The sequence below is a fragment of the Onychostruthus taczanowskii genome, unplaced genomic scaffold (genome assembly GCF_017590055.1).
Source record: "Onychostruthus taczanowskii isolate IOZ18803 unplaced genomic scaffold, ASM1759005v1 scaffold91, whole genome shotgun sequence".
Classification (NCBI taxonomy): domain Eukaryota; kingdom Metazoa; phylum Chordata; class Aves; order Passeriformes; family Passeridae; genus Onychostruthus; species Onychostruthus taczanowskii.
In genome coordinates, this window is record NW_024507105.1 from 485,999 (window position 1) to 502,868 (window position 16,870).

Genomic DNA, 16,870 nt, shown 5'->3' on the forward strand with positions numbered 1-16,870 from the left:
CTTCCCCTTTGCCTTTTTTTTTTTTTTTTTCCTAAAGTTTTATTTTTTTTTATAGTAATGACATGAGAACAGAAACATTATTTTTCACTTTATTATACAAAAAAAAAAAAAAAAAAGCGAAAAAAAAGGAAAAAAAAACAAAACAAAAAACCCCAAAAAAACTCAAAAATAAACAAAACAAAACAAAAGAACTGAAACCCCAAGCAAACCCCCGTGTCCCGCTCAGCCGTACAAATTCCGAGTCGGGATTATTATTATTTTTTTTTTTTTTTTTTTCCTTTTTTTTTTTTTGTCTTTTTTTTAAACCTACAAAAACACTCTTTAAATATTAGAAAAAAAAGATGATTTTTTTTTTTTAATCTTTTTTTTTTTTTTTTGGGTTTTTTTTCCTTTTTTTTTTTTGTCTTTTTTTTAAACCTACAAAAACCCTCTTTAAATATTAGAAAAAAAAGATGATTTTTTTTTTTTAATCTTTTTTTTTTTTTTTTGGGTTTTTTTTCCTTTTTTTTTTTTGTCTTTTTTTTAAACCTACAAAAACCCTCTTTAAATATTAGAAAAAAAAGATGATTTTTTTTTTTTAATCTTTTTTTTTTTTTTTTGGTGTTTTTTTGCCTTTTTTTTTTTTAACGTAATTCACAAGAACTTCCATCTAAAGGATCCCGGGATTTTGTGGCAGTGCCAAAATGCACTCAGGAATTCTCTTGCAGCGCAAACGTCTTTCCCCACCCCCCTCCCAAATTGTCGGCGCTGTAAGAATTTTTCTTTTTTATTATTTCATTTTTTTTAACCTTTTTTTTTTTTTTTTAACAGAAAAAAAGGTGGGGGGAGGGAAAAAAAAGGTGGGGTTTAATTTTTTTTTTTTTTGTCTTTTTTTTTTTTTTGTACTAAAAACACATCCACTAAAACACGACAGTGCTGGGTACATTCAGCAGAAAAAAAGGGATTTTGGGGGGGGGGGTTCCCCTTAGGGGATTTTGGGAGGGGCGGCGATTAAAAATTGGGATGAAAATGAAAGGAAAATCCCAAAAGGATTGGGGTAAGCGGGAGGGGGAAACAGAGGGACGGACAGATGGACACTTGGGGGGGGGGGGGGGGTTTGGGGCCCCGGTCCCGGGGGGACTCGGGGGGATTGTCCGTGCGGGAGCCCCCTTGCCCCCGGGTTTGGGGGCACTTTGCCCAAAATGGTGTTTTTTCAGCCCAAACGGAGGCCAGGACAGGGGGTGCTGCCCCCACCTTCCCCTCAGCACTGAGGGGGTCCCCAGTGTCTTTGGGGGGGGGTTGGATTTGGGGTGCTGAGAGCAGCAAACCTGGGGGTGTTACAGAGCTGGGGGGAGTAGAGACCCCTCAAAACCCAAAATCTGCAGCATGCCCCCCACCCCCGCTGCCCCCCAGCCCTGCCGAGATTTGAGAAATGAGTGAAAAACCCCCCCAGGCCACCAACCCCTTCCCTGGGGGTCCCCAAATCCTGTCCCCCAGCCCAGCTCCTCTCCAGGGACAGGATGGGGGGGGGGCAGAAGGAATAAATCTTGAGCCCCCCTGCAATTAGTGGGGGTCTAGGAGGGGTCCCCAATGACACTGGGTGGGTTTTTGGGGGGTGGCACGGGGTGGGGGACAGAACCCTGCAGGGAGGTGCCGTGGGATTGCTGGTGCTCGTGTCTGCTTAAAAAAAGGGGGGGCCCTGCCAGGCCCCCCCATGCACCCACCCCGGTCCCCGCGGCCCCATCCCCTCCCGGGAAGGGGGCATTGACCCCCCCAAAATAAACCCAATCCACACCAAAATTTACAGCATGGCCCGGAGAGGGGGTGAGCCCCCCCCGGGGGGGAGACATGAACTGGTGTTAACTGGGGTTCACTGGGGCAAGGGGAGTTCTGGTTCCCCCCCCCCAGGATTTGGAAGGAAGGGAGAGGAGCAGCTTCACCAGAGACAAGAGAGGAAAATGGGGGGGTGGGGGGCTAGGAGAGGAAGGCAAGGAAAAAGGGGAGGGGGGAAAATGAAAAATAAAAAGATGGATCTTTCTCGTTTTATAAAAAGGAAAAAAAAAAAAAAAATCCAAAAATAAAATAAAATACAACGGCACGACAACCACCGACAACAGAGCGGGGGGACCCCGCGCCCCCCCTTGGTCACGCTGAGCCGCCAGCCCCGGGTGGGGGCGGCCCCGGTGCACCCCCCCCCGCACACACTCGGTGCCCCCCAACACACACTCACACTCACACACGCACCCACACCCCTCCCACCCCCCCGGGGACACGCGGGTCACCGTCCCTGGCCGGCTGGCGTTCCCAAGTGCCGTGGATGTGGAGTAGTTTCCCGGGCAGCTCCCGGGGCAGCTTCCAGACTGTACAAGGTTTTTGTTTTTTTTTTTTTTTTGGGGGGTGGGGAGGACCCCCAGGATGCTGGGGGTGCGCAGGGAGGGTCGTGAGGAGGCATTGTCCCATCGGCTGAGTCCTGAGCCCCTCGGCTCGTGCTCCGTGCCCGCTGCCGGAGGGGCTGCGCGGCCAGGGGATTTTCTTCCCATTTCTGGGTTTTTTTTAATTAAAAAAAAGGTGTGTGGTGGGGGACGTTGTTGGTTTGTTTGTTTGTTTGTTTTTTCCTGTGTGTTTTTCTTCTCTTTCTAGAAAGTCCAGAGCTGGTAGCAAGGGGATTATGGGGGTAGGGATGGAGAGACACCCCCCTGGAAAGAATGAAATTCCAAAAAAAAAAATCGCTTCCCCTCAGGAGTAAAGCAGGGGGCAGGGGTGGGGGGGCTCTCTCCTCGCCCCCCAGCCTGGGGGAAGCAGCCCCTGATCCCCCTCCATAGTGTGAGCTCGGCGGAGGGGTCCCCCTGGCCCCCGCTCCCCGCGCTGGGGGTCCCACGGGGGGGCAGGAGGAAGAGGAGGAAGGATTTTGAGGGGCTGCAGGGGGGATTTGGGACCGAAACCGAGAAACCAAACGACGTTACAAAGAGCTTGGCCGATCAGTTGGAGTCGGAGTCGGAGGAGTCCCCCGAGGAGGAGGAGGAACTGCTGCTGCCCTCTGAGTCGTTGTCATCCTCGTCCTCATCATCCTCATCCTCATCATCCTCGTCGTTCTGGGAGGGCGGTGGCAGAGAGGAGGGGGAGGTCAGGGCCATCGTCACCTCTTTGTCCCCTGCTCACCCTCCCGGGGGTGTGACCCCACCCTCCCATCGCTGCCCCCGGGGGTCTGGGGGTGGAGGAGGAAGGGCACGGGCAGGAGCCAGGAGTGATTTTGCGAGGGCTCAGCTCGGGGTGCTGGGGGGCCGTGCCGGAGCAGCGCGCGGGGGTCCTGCCCTCACCTCTGCCACTGCCGGGAGGCTACCCGACCCGCCTCGTGCCTCAGTTTCCCCCCTCTAAAGCCAGGGAAGGAAGAGGCGTGAGCTGAGACCAGCGAGGGGGTGGAAACACCTCACCTGTCCGGTGGCGAGCACAAGGCACGGACACGGTTTCTGCCCCCAGCGCCATCCAGCATAGTCTGATTTCAGTTGCACCGGTGTAAAGCTTTGACTCTGGTGACTTACTCGGCATTCACACTGGCGCAAACGGAGCCGAGACCAGACTCAGTATCTCCACCAGGAAAAAGACAGGAGATTTTTCTCTGCTCACTGGGGGCTCTGCACACCCCCCCCGCACCTCTACGTCCCGAGGCTGCTCCTGACTATGCCCCGCGGCTGCTCCTGGTGCCCTCCCCGGGAACACCGGGGGGGATCCTGCTCCCCTTCCTCTCCCCACGTCCCCCAGCTTCCCCGGGGGGCTCCTCTGCCACGGATCTATCTGAGCCCGGCTGCAGGTGCCCCCCAGCCCAGGGGGAGGGTGAGGGGGGCCCTGTGCCCTCCCCGTGCCACGGCCTCACCTCGTCCCCGTCCTCGCTCTCCTCCTCGCTGCTGGACTCCGAGGAGTCGCCGCCTTCCTCTGACGAGTCGCCGTTGTCATCATCGTCATCCTCATCTTCATCGTCATCCTCCTCCTCCTCTTCCTCCTCGTCATCGTCCTCTGACTCCTGCAGGACAGGAGGGGCTTGGTGAGTCCCCACGGACCTCCACACCCATGGGTGCAGCTCCCAGCCCATCGCTGACAATCCCCCTGTGGTTCCTCCAGCCATTGAGCAGATCAGGTGATTCCCCACCCACACCTTGCTGGGAGCCTTTCCCCAATTAAACTGAGAATTGCACCAAAAAGAGTCCCCGAGCAGGTATCAGGGTCAAAATCAGACCTGGATGGGCTCTGAGCAGGGATTTGGGGAAAGTTTATGCTCTCGAGGACAGGGCAGGCAGCTGGAAGCACCAAGGATGCCTCAAACAAGGGGTGTGGGTCCCCCTGACCTGCTCCCAGGGAGGGGGCCTGGTGGCCCCATGGGGCTGCTGTGACTCACCGACTTGGACTGCATCGTTGGCTTCATCTTGGGGTTGGGACCCCGGATCTTCCCTATGCTCTTGCGTTTCTGTGGGAACAAAACAAAGCCTTTTAGGGCTCAAGTGCAGCTCCTTCCCAGTGTCCAGCCCAGAGAAAACCCCACTGCTGAGCTGCCACGGGGACAAATCCCCACTGGAGGGGCTCTCTGGAGTGTGGCTGTCCAATCCTACATCCAAACCCCACCCAGGACTGACCCTGCCCAATCTCAAGCCCCCTGTAACCCCAGCCCACTCCCAAAGTCCTGGGATCCCAGCACAGCGGTGCCACATGGATACTCACGTTGGAAATGTGCTCCTTGTACGCAGCCCGCTCCTGGGGTGAGAGGCTCTGTGGGGACAGGGACACAGTCAGGGATGGGAGGGATGGAACAGAACGGGGGATGGAGCAGGGAAGGGCTCTAGCACAGGGCACAGCTTCCTCACGTATCTAACTTTTATCCTTTAAAGTTACAAATTATCAAAAAATGGCCCGGAGGTGGTGGCTTGCGGAGGAGGGGTGGGAACAGAGACCATGCCAAACATCATCCCCAAAACCAAGGGATCCCAGTCTCCCACCAGGAGATCCAGCACCCACCTTGAGCCAGATGTCGAGGTGCACCTTGTACTGTTTCTGCTGCTCCTCTGCCAGTTTTTTGTAGTGGTCCTTCTGGCCCTGGGAGATGCGCTGCCAGCGGCTGCCGATCTCCACCATGCGCTCCTTCAGCGGGAGGTGGTTCAGCTCCCCGTTGGACAGGAGCTCCTGGGAGAACTTCTGGTAACCGTTCCTGCACAGGGAGAGCGCAGGGACAGGGCTGGGACAGGGGGCACAGACCACCCAGGTGCGCATAACCCCCGTCCAGCCACACCAGGGTCCAGCCCACCCTCCCTCCTCTTGTTCCAGGCCCTTCCCACAGGCACAGCCAGACCCAGTTTTTCACACCCCAGGTACTCACATTGGGGGTTTCTTCGGCTCTCCCTGGAATTTCATTTTCTTGGTGGAGTTGGTGGAGCACGGAGGGGCCCGCATCTCGCTCAGCTCCCTCTGAGCCACAGGAGAGAGAGAGGGGGTCAGGGAGAGGGGCAGGCTGGCTGGGGAACACAGCGAGGGGCAGGGCGGGGCAGAGACCCACCTCGTATCGCTTCTGATCCTCCGCTGCCTTCTTGATCCACATCAGCTTCTCTTTCTTCTCCATGTTGTTCCAAGTGGCCTCCATGGCCTTCAGCGCTTTGCCCCGGTCGTTCTGTGGGACAGAACCACCACAATGCATCAGGTACACCCAAAATCCCTGGGACACTGAGGTGCTGCTGCTGGGGCACTGCTCCCCTTGGGACCCCCATGCTCCCCATGGCTCCCAGCCCAAACCCAGGTGTGAGAGCCAGGGAGAAACTCTTGGCAATTCCTGCTGGTGGGAGTGATGATCCCACCTCCAGCCCCTTTCCCAGCCCACTCCTCACCTTGAAACGAGCCAGGTAGTCCCCGATGACGCTCTGCTGCCAGATCTCCTCAGCAGTTTTGGGAGACTCAGGCAGCTTCCCACGCTCCTCCTTATCTGAGCCGTGCTTCTTCTCTGACTGCGCCTTCATCGCTGCCTCCCGTGCCTTGTACTTGGCCTGGGCAGGGGGCATGGGGTGAGGGGGCACAGCAGGGCCACAGCCCCCAAACACCAGGGACACTGGAGCTCCCCCAGCACTGTCCCCACAGTAGCACTGACAGCCCCCAACCCCATCTCGGGACTCCCCCCATCAGGAAAACCACCAAAGCCTTAAAACTGAGACTCAAGGGCCCTCTGAGGTGTCTTTATCTGGTGGGTTTTGAACTCCAGGTGATGAGAGGGGAGGCACAGCCAGTGCTGACAGAGGCACCTGCGTGACAGGTCACTGTGATGCTCCAGGGGACGTCTGTGCCCCGTGGTGCAGGACAAGGACAGGAGCACCCCCTTCACTGCCCGAGATGCCAACAGGAGCAGTGGAGACGGAGATGGAGGAGGAATACAGGGATGGTACCCACCTTCTTCTTCTCAGAGAGGTCGTTCCACATGCGGGCCAGGAGCCGGGTCAGCTCGCTCTCCGACAGCTCCGGCCGCTCCTCCTGCAGCTGCTTCCGCTTCTCCTCCGAGAAGATGAACATGGCTGAGATGGGCCTCTTGGGCTTCTCTGAGCTGGCCTGAGGGGGCACACAGGGCTGTGAGGAGGGAGAGCCCATGCAGGGACCACAGCCCTCAAAGCCCCTTGAGATGCACAACCCCATTCCCCAAGGCTCTGGCAGGTGCTGCCCTGTCCCTCCCGGGGCTGCTCCCACCTTGCCGGTCTCTGGTGAGGATTTTTTGGATGCAGGACTCGTCGCCCCTTTCCGGTTGCTGCCCAGCATCTTCTCCTCACCCAGCACCCGCTGCTGCTCCTCCTCGGGCAGGCTCTGGGTGGCACAGGAGGAGAGACATCATTAGACAGCCCAGTGCTAATGAGGCTTTGAGGGAATGGGAGAATAGGGACTCTGGGGAAGGGGAATTAATGCACTTGGGTGTCCTGACCCACATGCTGTCCCAGTCAGGACCAGCATCTGGAACTGCACATGTACAGACTGGGAGTCCCCACACTGTCACCCCCTACATGGGCAGTGCCCCTCTCCCCCAGCTCAGCCATTTCTCAGTGAAAAAGCAGGTGGCATGTGCCTGGGTCTGGGCACACCCCTGGGTTTTCCACCCCGTGGCCCTGCAGCCGCAGCCGGGGCCGTGTCACATCCGCCCGGGGACGGGGACGATGCTGGGGTGGCCTCGGTGCAGCTCCCCCGCCCACGGCCCAGCTAGGGAAGGAAGTGAGAGGCTGCACAGCCACAGCCACTGAACACCCTTCCCTCCAGCTCCAGTCCTCTGCTCCCCTCCCAGCTGGGGGCCCACCCTCACCTCCCAGTGCCCAACTGGAAGAGACTGGGTCAGGCACTAGGACAGACAAAAAGTCAAGGCTATGTGCAACCACCTGCACAGCACCCACAGCTGGGCCCAGACATGTTTTGGGGGGAACAGAGAGGGCAGCTCCCCATTTAAGTCATCCCAGTCCCCGGGCAGAGTTCCCCGTTCCCAGATTTGGGATCTCCAGCACCTGGTGGCTGAGCATCCCCTCCTCACTCACCTCTAGGAAGCGGAGCAGCTCGATCTCGTAATCTTTCTTTTTCTGGAAGGAGATGGACACGTGTGGTTACAGAGAGATCCCTCACTCCATCCCTTCCCCTTGCAGCCCCTGACCCAGCTCCAATCCCTTGGCAACAGCACCCTCCACCTGGACCATCTGTTTGTCCCACACAGGAGACAGGGAGGTGACCGAGGACCTCAGGGAGAATCGGTGATGCAGACTAGCACAGGGACTGAGGAAAGGTGAGGGCTTTGTTTCCAGGGATATTTGTAGCCCAGACTCTGCACTGGTGCCCTTCCCCTTCCCCTACCTGCCCATCCTCAGCCACTCACCTGGTCACACTTTTTGTGGTAGGCATCCTTTTCCTTCTGGGAGAGCAGCTTCCACTGCTGGCTGCACAGCACCATCCGCTCTGTGCTGGGCACGTCTTTCATGTTGGCCATCAGCTCTGCACAGTACAGGGAGTAGCTATTCCTGAAAAACCCACAGAGGGACCCAGTGTTAGGGAAAACTTGCCCCTGTGCAGCTGGCTTGGTGCAAAAAGCCTCCCCAAAAACCCCCCAGCTAGGTTGCACCAGGCAAGGAAGTGAAGTGCTTGTGTTTTAGGGTAGCTGGGTGCTGGATCACCCCCTAAAAGCCAGCGTATCACTGTAAACCTAGCTCAGATTCTCCCAAAATGTGTGTTTGATGGATATTTAAGGACTGGTTTAAAGGGATCATCACAGAATCATCAGTCTTTAAGGCTGGAAAAGCCTTCTAAGATCATTAGTCCAACCATGAACTAACACTGCCAAGCCCACCACTAAACCATGTCCTCAAGTGTCACATCCACACTTTTTAAACACTTGCAGGGATTGTCACTCCCCCACTGCCCTGGGCAGCCTGTTCCCAGGCTGGACCGTGAAGAAATTTGTCCTATAAATCCCATCTAACCCCTCTGTGTCTGTGATCCCAGAAGTCATCTGGGCTTCCCAAGGCCAGCAGAGTCCAATTTCCTCGCTGGCAAGAACCAGCACCCAGGCAGGACATGGCTGCAGGAGGGACAGGACTCACGGGGGGGGCTTCGTGGGTCGTCCGTCGAACTTGTCCTTGAGCTGCCGCTCGGCCTTGGTGAGGGTGGAGCGGGTGATTCCCTCCTCGCTGATGTTCAGCTCCGGGTGCTTCTGGATGTAATCCCGCATGATCTCCTGTGGGAACAGAGAGCGGTCAGAAGGGCTGCCACCCCCGCCTGCCAGGGCCGGAGAAGGAGGAGAGAGAAGCCAACCATTGCCCTAATCCTGTGCCTGGGGATGCTGCTGCCTGCCCTGCACACGGCTGGAGAGGCAGGGCTCAGACTCACTAGGGACCTGCCAGGACCTGCCTGAACCCCCACGCTGGCTATCGGGAGAGGCCACGCAGGGCTGGGATGCAGAGAGGCTCGGAGTGAATGTCGGGACCAGTGTGGAGGGGACCGGGTGAGGCTGCTCCCTACCTCGTACTCCTTCCGCTGTTCCAGGGCCTTATGAATCCATTTCAGCCTCTTTTTATCCGAGAGTTGAGACCACTGCTTGCCCAGCGACTCTTTCACCTCCTTCGTGGTGGCCTGAAAACCCAAAGCCAGAGGTGAGGGCAGATGGGTAAAATCCAAAAAAAAAACGAGGGATGAAAAAATAGAAAAAAATGGCAAAAAAATGGCGTGGCCTGGTGGGGCCTGACGGCACCCGGCATGGAGTGGCTGGAGCCGTGGGGTGTGTGGGAGTGGGGGGCATGGCCAGAGGTGGATGTCTGTGCTGGAATCCTTTCCTGCCCTGACTCAGGCTGTGGTCACCCCTTCCTGGCAAAAAGTGAAGGCTGGATCCCTGAGCCTCTTCCAGGTGTGCAGAGCCCCTCCTTACCTCGGTCCAGGCTCCGGGAGCTCCTAGCGGTGTCCTCCATCCCGACCCCCTGAAATGCTTCTCTCCCTTCCCCCTCCTGCCCCCAGCAGCGGGGTCCAGGACCCCCCAGCACTCACACTCGCACTCACTCCCACCCACCGTACTCACATCTGGACGCACTTTCAAGTAGATCTTCTTCTCGTGGTTGTACCACAGCTGCTGGGGGGTCTTGGGCTTTTCGGGGACGTCGGATTTCTTGGCGTTCTGGATGAGATCCGGGTGGTCTTCCCTTCAGCAGGCGGGGAGGTGGGGAAGGGAGAGCGTCAGGGAGGTGGCAGTGGCAAGGAGAGCATCCCTAAACCTGCCTGCTAAGGGGTGGTTGTCACTGCAGAGCAGAGCCTCCATGGGCTCAGGTGCTGGGGGTCCCCAAAAAGAGCAGGAGGGTTTTAGGAAAGGTTTAAGTTTGTCCCTCCTTGGGGAGCATTGGCTACAGCCATCCCTGGGCTCGGCTGCAACCCTGATGCAGCAGCAGGTCACTGGGAATGCCAGGATCCACCTGGATCACAGCAATGACATCCAAAGGGAAGGTCTGGAGTGACAGGGAGGACACTTCAGCTTTTATCAGTGCTGCTGGCAGAGCTCCAGTGCTCCTGATCCCCAGAGCATGGCTGGTCCTCTGCTCTCCCCCTCATCCAGTCTCCCAGCCAGAGGGGTTGCTCTCAGACACCTTTTCCTTGCTCTCTTTTTGCTGAATTCCCCCTTCTCTTCAAGACAAAAGCCCATCAGTGGGCTCTATGAGCTATGCACAGGAGGAAAATCTGGATCTGCCTGGAGGGGCCTGGGGAAATATGGGGGGGTGGGGCTGCCTGCTCACCTGAACCTCGCCAAGTTCCTCTCAAACTCCTGCTTCTCTCGCTGGAAGTCCTGGATATATTTCATCTGGGGACACAAAGCCACCACAGAGGTGGAGAGGGATGTCAGCACCAAGGAACAGGCAGGAACATACATCCCTATCGACCTGGCTGGGCATCCCACCACCCCAAGAGGGACTCAAGGGCTCCCCAGCCCATGGAATGATCCTGCAGAGGGTTTCCAGCCTGCCCGAGACTCAGCAGCTGGACACCTTCCCTCTGTGTATCCCAGCAGCCCTGGGAAAGGGCACAGCAGGACCTTGTGCCCTGGACTCTTCCTGGACACCCCAGAGTTAAAGTTGGGCCCCCTCAAAGCCCTACCCAGGCTCTGGTATCTCAGGTGGGCAGATCTCTGCTCCCAGCATCTCCCAGAGCCTGTCCCTGTGTCCCTCACCAGGACAGGGTGGCACAGTGGGGCGTGTGCCTCAACCCCTTTAAACACAGATCCACCCAACGGCAAAGCCACCATCCAGGTCCATCAGGAAGAGACAGACCAACGGACAGACCCAACCAGCCTCCACCCCAGCGATCCTGGGAACCAGGACAGGAAAAGCCAAGGAAGTCTTACAGGTCTGACAGGACTAAACGAACACCTGGCTTCTCTCTGCATTAAGCCCTCGCCAGGCAGAGCTTAAGCTCTGCTGGTTTTACTGGAAGAGCTGAGCAGAGCCCAGCACACAGAGGCACATGGTGGGAAGGGGCTTGCTGACCCTGCCCCCACCCCCCCATACCTTTTTCTTCTCGGGAAGCTCCTTGTATTTTTTGGACAGGATCTTGGTGAGATCCAGGTTGCTCATTTCGGGGTGAAGCTTGGCGTATTTGGCTCGCTTCTCCATGAAGAAGCGGAAATAGGGAGTCAGGGGCTTCTTGGGGAAGTCGGGGTGTTTCTGGGGAGACAGCAGAGTGGAGGACACTGAGCATGGAGCTGGTAGAACCACAGGGGAACATCCTAACCCATGGCTCCCCAGACCTGGGGGCTGCCTCCATCCAGCCCTGCTGGTGATCCAGGCACAGCAGGCAGTGAGGGGGAAGCTGCTGGGAACAATCCCCAAGAAACTACCAGCATCCCATGGCTGGGAACCTTGGGAGCGGCCTCCAGCCATCCAGAGCTGTCAACACAGAGGAAGAGGGGACACTGGGGCAGGAAGAGGGGATGGGACCCAGCTCCCAAGGATGGACCATCAGCTGCCCCAGCTGAAAGCACCCGGCAGGCCAGGAATAGGACAGCAGTTCCTGCCCCTGTGGAGCTAAACTTGGATGCAGGCTGCCAGCAGTACAGCCAGCCATATTAAATGTACCCAGGAGTTGGCCCAGGCCCAAGGCCTCCAGAGCCCTGGGCAGCTGGACACCAGGATTAGGGGCACTGAGGTGCCTGCAGGGGCTTCCACATTGCAGCCACGTGGATCTGAGGTGCCACAGGGACAACAGGCCTACATTCTGAGGAAGTGTGGGGTCACCCTTTAGGACTGAACCTAATTCCTGCCCAATACCTTGAGCTTTTTGCCTTTGTAAGGATTCTTCACATGCTCTTCAGCGTCCATAATGAGTTCTGTGAGGGTCCGGAATTTTCTCACCTGTTCAGGAAATGAAGAGACAAAGACTTGACTAGGGGACAGGGCAGATCCCCAGCATAGCAGAAAGCCACTGGGTTTTGTAATGCCACCCCAAAAATGACTGATCCCAGCCCCTCTGAGGGGGTCACAATGCTGACAGCAGCAGAATGGTGCTGAGGGCTCTGGGCACTCGACCTGGACAATTCCAACAGCCCTGGGAATGTCAGTAGGACACTTGGACCCTGCCATAATGCCCCCACGAAGCCCCATGTGTCAATTACCTCATTAGAGATCTCCATCCACTTCATCTTGCACATCTCCCCTGAGAAGTCCTTGAAAGCCACTTTTTCCCAATCCAGGTGGGACTCGGTGGTTTTGAACTTGCTCCCGTCGTTGGAGGGCAGGTTATTCTTCATGCACTCCAGGAGGGTCAGCATGTCCTCCTGCGACCAGCGGTCTGAGCAGTGAGAAACGGGATCAGCCAGGGGCAGGAAGCCTCTTCCTTTCCTTTCCCTTCCTTTCCTTTCCCTTCCCTTCCCTGCAGGACACCGGGACTACAGCTCCCGGCGTGCCGCTCCGGACCGCACGCCAGGACACGTAATCTCCACATGCTGCCTCTCGAGATTAAAGATCAAAGGGACGTGGCTGTTTCCATCACCCTCGAGCAACTTTCTATGGGCCAAAACAATCTGGGCAAAGCTAGAAATTCCACTCGGTGCAAACCAGAGAGACTCGCTCGTCCCAGAAAACCATCAGATAAGGGATGGCTCTGCTGCACGGGAGCAGAGGGCTATTTCCTGCCCCTGCGGAGTGATAGGAGAGCAATGAGCTCTCCAGCCAAGCAGGGAAACCCATTTTCTAAGTGGATGTGTCCAGAGCAACTGGAAGGCCTCAGCGTTGCTTTTCCTGCACCTCGGACAGCTTTGTGATCACCTGGGCCCAGCTCCACTGTGACCTCTGCCAAGGTCAAAGCTCCCAGACCACAACGTGGGCGGGGGCAGAGCCCAGCACAGCCCCCCTGTCTCACAGAAGGGTCCATGACAGTGCAGGATGATGATCACATCACCCCAACATCCCCCAAACTGCTGGGAGGAGCATCCCCAGCTCCCATAGGAACATGCTACTGGAATGGTGGGATGGGCACGTGGCAAAGCCAGAGAGCCTGGAACAACCTGGAGGCCAGGACAGGCAGCAGCACCATGCCAGGACAGGCAGCAGGCAGGATATCCCAGCCCTGAACGCCTCATCCTGCCCCAACCTTGGGGCTGCTTCCTTGCCAGGGGAATTCCTCCCTGCTCCGAGCTTCCGAGCTTTCATGCCAGCAGGGGAGCACAGCCCGGGGTGCTCTGCAAACATAGGTGGCCCTGGGGAATGCAGCGGGGCCTGGGAGCGGAAGGAAAATTCCCTGGGGATGGGCTGGAGGAGGAGCAGAGCCCGGGGCCACCCGCCCACGCAGCCCTGGCTGCCTCATCCCAGGATGGGCACCCGGGATTCCCGCAGCACAGGACTGGCTCACCACGGCATTCCCTGCCTCACACCTCTGCCAGGTGAAGGCTGAGGTGTTTGGAGCTGCCTATGGGACGTGGAGCCCCCCAGAGATGGGGACAGGGTGGCTCGTCATGGATATGAGTGGAGCATCTCTCCCTCCATCTCCAGGAATGAAACCAAGCTCCCAGAAATATCCAGCTGCACAGATTTCTCCAGCTGCAGCTCTCCTTCCACTCAAGACTCAACATGAGGAAAACCACCTCCACCTCCTGCCCTTGCAGGGGTCTGGGGAAGGACAACTCCCCTGGATTCCCAAATTAAAGCAAGGGAACTTAAAGGGTCCTGGTGGAGGGAGCATAGCCAGGACATGACCCACCCATCCCATTTCCCCTCCTGGACCTGCCTGGCTGGGGGTCAAGGCAGGAACAGTTTGGGATCCAGCTGGTCCCTATAGTGACCTCATTAGGGATTAAGAAGGAGGGAGAAGACAGAAAGAGACCCCCTGGAAAGCAAAGGCCTGGTGGCTTGGGGTGTGTCCCCATGCTCATGGCTTCACACCAAAACACCATGAAAAGGCAAAAGAGATGGGAAACTCCCATTCCCTACAGAGCTGGGGGAGATCAGAGCTGGGGGAGGGAGAACACAGCCCCAAATTCTGTCTTCCTGTTTTTCCCATCCACTTTCCAGGCCTCCCAGGCAAGGACCAATGAGGCAGAACAGGGCTGGGAAGCTGGCGCCAACTTTACTTGCAGAAATCAGGAGGAATTACCAAAAGCAGCACAGCCACAAAAATCCAGAGGGGGCAGAGAAGGGGATGAGACACCCCCACAAACCTGCCCCCATCAAGCCCAGTGCCTCTGTTTCCCCCCTTGAACGCAGAAACACCTGGAGACCTTTAGCCCTGCTTGAACCCCCCCACCGGCACACAGCCTGGAATAACCACATCCCAAAGGAATACGTAAAAAAACCAATGAAACATCCCAAAATCCTCGCTGGCAGCAGGGTGGGGACAACAGGGACCCCCACACTCAGCCCTCCATCGCTCTGTTCCCCCTCCCTCAAGCTGGGGCACGCTGAAAGACGCTGGAATTGCGGCGCTCACCCACCAGGATGAATGGGGCTGTCTGTGCCCTGGGACCGATTTATCCCGGCTCTCCTGGCACCGGCCGGGCCGGGTCTATATTAGGAAAGCTGCCCCGGTGTAATTAAATCCATCTCAAGTCCCGGAGAAGGACACGTGCTCGGCCGGGTTCGCTCGAGGCAACAACCCCGACTGCAGCAGGGAAGGAGGAAGACGGGGGGACCTGGCAGGTGTGAGGGGCTGGATGGGTTTGGGGGACCCAGGGGGTTTTTAAGGGGTGGAGTGGCAGAGCCCCGCGAGCTGCCCTAAACAAACATCTCTCTTTTTTCCCTTGTTTTCCTGCCCCTTTTCCAATAAAAGCTGAAGCTCTGATGTCATGCTGGGGTCTGGAAGCTGGAGGCCCAAGGTAACGGCTCGGCTTTTAATGCAGCCCAGATGTGAGCAGGGAGGGCAGCACCTCTGTGCCAGCCCCCCCCTTCCCAGTCCCCCAGGAACTCCAGTCTCCCCAAAGAGCATCCCAGCGCCAAGGGGCTGCTGGTGCACTGGAGCACGAATCTGTGTGCTCATACATGTGTGTGCCCCCCATGGTGGATCAGAAATTGGAGAGGCAGATCCCCCCCACCTCGACCCGCTGGCAGCCAGGATCACGGACCCTCCATCCCTCCTCCCTCTCCATCCCTCCTCCTCTGCCATCCCTCGGAGAAAAGGGGCGCTTTGAGGTTTATTTATTGTTGTTTTTAAGCGTAACAGCAGCATTCCTCTGGGAGCAGGGGTGGGGGGGCTGCTGGGGGCTCACCTTGGTTTTTGGGAGCTGTCATTTCCAGGTCTGCAGGGCACTCAGCTTCGCCGTTCATCCTCCACCTGCCTGTGCCCAGGACGGTCCCGCCGGCTCCCTCCTCACCCTCTTCCCAAAATCACTCCCCCACGGCTCTGCAAGGAAAGGGAGAACCCTGCTAGGCATCCCCACCATGATGGGGGGCCCCCAACTCCTAACGGGGAGTGGGGGAATCTTGATCCACCCATCCTCTCACTCCCGGTCAATGAGTGCACGAATCCCCTCTCCCAGCCATCCCTGGGAGGTTTGGGGAGAGCTCCAGGAGGGGGGATCCTCCATGGTGATGTGACCCCCACCTTGGTCAGGGGAGGAGAAAAGGGGTGTGTGGGCAGGGCAGAAGGGACAAGGAGTTTGTCCCCAAGCTGGGGGGTAGGATCTGAGAGGGATCCCAATAAATCCCAGAGGAGACAGGTTCAAGGTGGCTCCCTGGGGTGGGTGGGATCAAAAAACCTGGGATAAGGAGAATCTGAGGCAAGAGGGCTCCAAGGGATCTCTGTAAGGGGGTTCACTCCCCCCACTGCAAAATGGGGGTTTCAAAGGAAGGCCCACCACAGATCCAGCAAAATCCTCCCCAGAGGTGGGGACATGCTTGGAGAAGGGTCCCCCAGATCCCAGGGAGATGGGGGAGGGCATTTGGGGACCTCGGGGGGGATTCAGGGGTCTCCCAAGGGAGGAGAACAAGCTGGAGGAAGGTATTTCAACAGGGGGGGCACCAGGTGAAGGATGCCCTCAGACCCCATCAGGAAGGATCTTGCGTATCCATGGGGAAGGATAACCTAGGAAGGGAGACCCCAAAACTTGGTTGTGGGGGGGGTGGCAGGACCGTAGCCTGGGGGGATCCCCATCGGGGATTCCATTGGGGGCGCCCCTGCAGGGCAGATGGGGCAGGAGGCCTCAGGGGGATCCCCCAAGGGACAGGCCGCAGGCCTGGGGGGGAGCAGGCCCCAGACCTGGGGAGGGGCTGGGCCTGGGGGACCCCAGCGGGAATCCAGGCTTGGGGGGTCCTGGGGAGGGGCCCGGGGGCTCCTGGCAGAACCGGGCCCTGGCTCTGAGGGAGGATCACCCGGAGAGAGCAGGGGGATGGCCCAGGGCGGCAGAAACCCCGGGCCCTAGGCAGGATCCGGGATGGCCCCCGGGGCAAATCAGCTGCGGGAGGGAACCCGGGACCACGGCGGGGTGCAGGCCGCGCCAGGCCCGGGGGGCCGGGCAGGGCCAGCCCCCGGGGGGGACGGATGTGGGACCACCTGAGGGCGATCAGTGCTGGGGGATCACCTGGGGGCGGATGAGGGGCGTGCAGACCCCACCAACGTGGGACCGAGGATCACCCGGGGCGGGATGAACCCTGAAGGGATGGGGGGAAACCGCTCCAGGCTTGGATCAACCCCCGAGGGGGGCGGATCTCGGACCACCCCCGGGGCCGGCTGAGGGATCGCCGCGGGGTGGGCTCAAACCCAGCCCCCGGGCGGTGTGACACCGGGGATCGCCCCGCGGTGGGAGCGGAGGGGGATCGCAACCGGGGGGAACGTGTGGGGGTGTCGTGAAAGGCGGGATCGCGACAGGGGGAGGGATCCATGGGATCATGGCGGGGCGGGGCGGTGCGCGCGCACCGGGATCCCCGGGGGGCGCGAGAGGAAG

The 16,870-nt window shown here is 58.0% G+C and overlaps 1 protein-coding gene across 8 annotated transcripts in view; it reads right to left on the bottom strand.

Moving 5' to 3' along the window:
- Positions 1-2,009: 2,009 nt before the first annotated feature.
- UBTF (upstream binding transcription factor) overlaps positions 2,010-16,870 on the bottom strand; it is a 16,194-nt gene continuing 1,333 nt past the window's right edge. For 4 of the 8 annotated variants that reach the window (XM_041426468.1, XM_041426471.1, XM_041426469.1 and 1 more), the window contains exons 2-22: positions 15,197-15,330; positions 12,113-12,288; positions 11,769-11,852; positions 11,010-11,165; positions 10,242-10,306; positions 9,536-9,656; positions 8,986-9,096; positions 8,568-8,701; positions 7,847-7,988; positions 7,515-7,556; positions 6,688-6,801; positions 6,397-6,552; positions 5,844-5,999; positions 5,519-5,629; positions 5,342-5,430; positions 4,984-5,173; positions 4,690-4,737; positions 4,370-4,438; positions 3,851-3,997; positions 3,411-3,530; positions 2,010-3,071 (exon numbers count right to left, since the gene is read on the bottom strand). In XM_041426468.1, coding sequence (XP_041282402.1) covers positions 2,958-3,071; positions 3,411-3,530; positions 3,851-3,997; positions 4,370-4,438; positions 4,690-4,737; positions 4,984-5,173; positions 5,342-5,430; positions 5,519-5,629; positions 5,844-5,999; positions 6,397-6,552; positions 6,688-6,801; positions 7,515-7,556; positions 7,847-7,988; positions 8,568-8,701; positions 8,986-9,096; positions 9,536-9,656; positions 10,242-10,306; positions 11,010-11,165; positions 11,769-11,852; positions 12,113-12,288; positions 15,197-15,254 — 2,403 coding nt within the window. In that variant the 5' untranslated portion in view covers positions 15,255-15,330 and the 3' untranslated portion in view covers positions 2,010-2,957. Of the gene's footprint in view, positions 3,072-3,410; positions 3,531-3,850; positions 3,998-4,369; positions 4,439-4,689; positions 4,738-4,983; positions 5,174-5,341; positions 5,431-5,518; positions 5,630-5,843; positions 6,000-6,396; positions 6,553-6,687; positions 6,802-7,514; positions 7,557-7,846; positions 7,989-8,567; positions 8,702-8,985; positions 9,097-9,526; positions 9,657-10,241; positions 10,307-11,009; positions 11,166-11,768; positions 11,853-12,112; positions 12,289-15,196; positions 15,331-16,870 lie in introns of all 8 variants that reach the window. The other 4 variants (XM_041426472.1, XM_041426473.1, XM_041426474.1 and 1 more) reach the window with 4 other exon arrangements.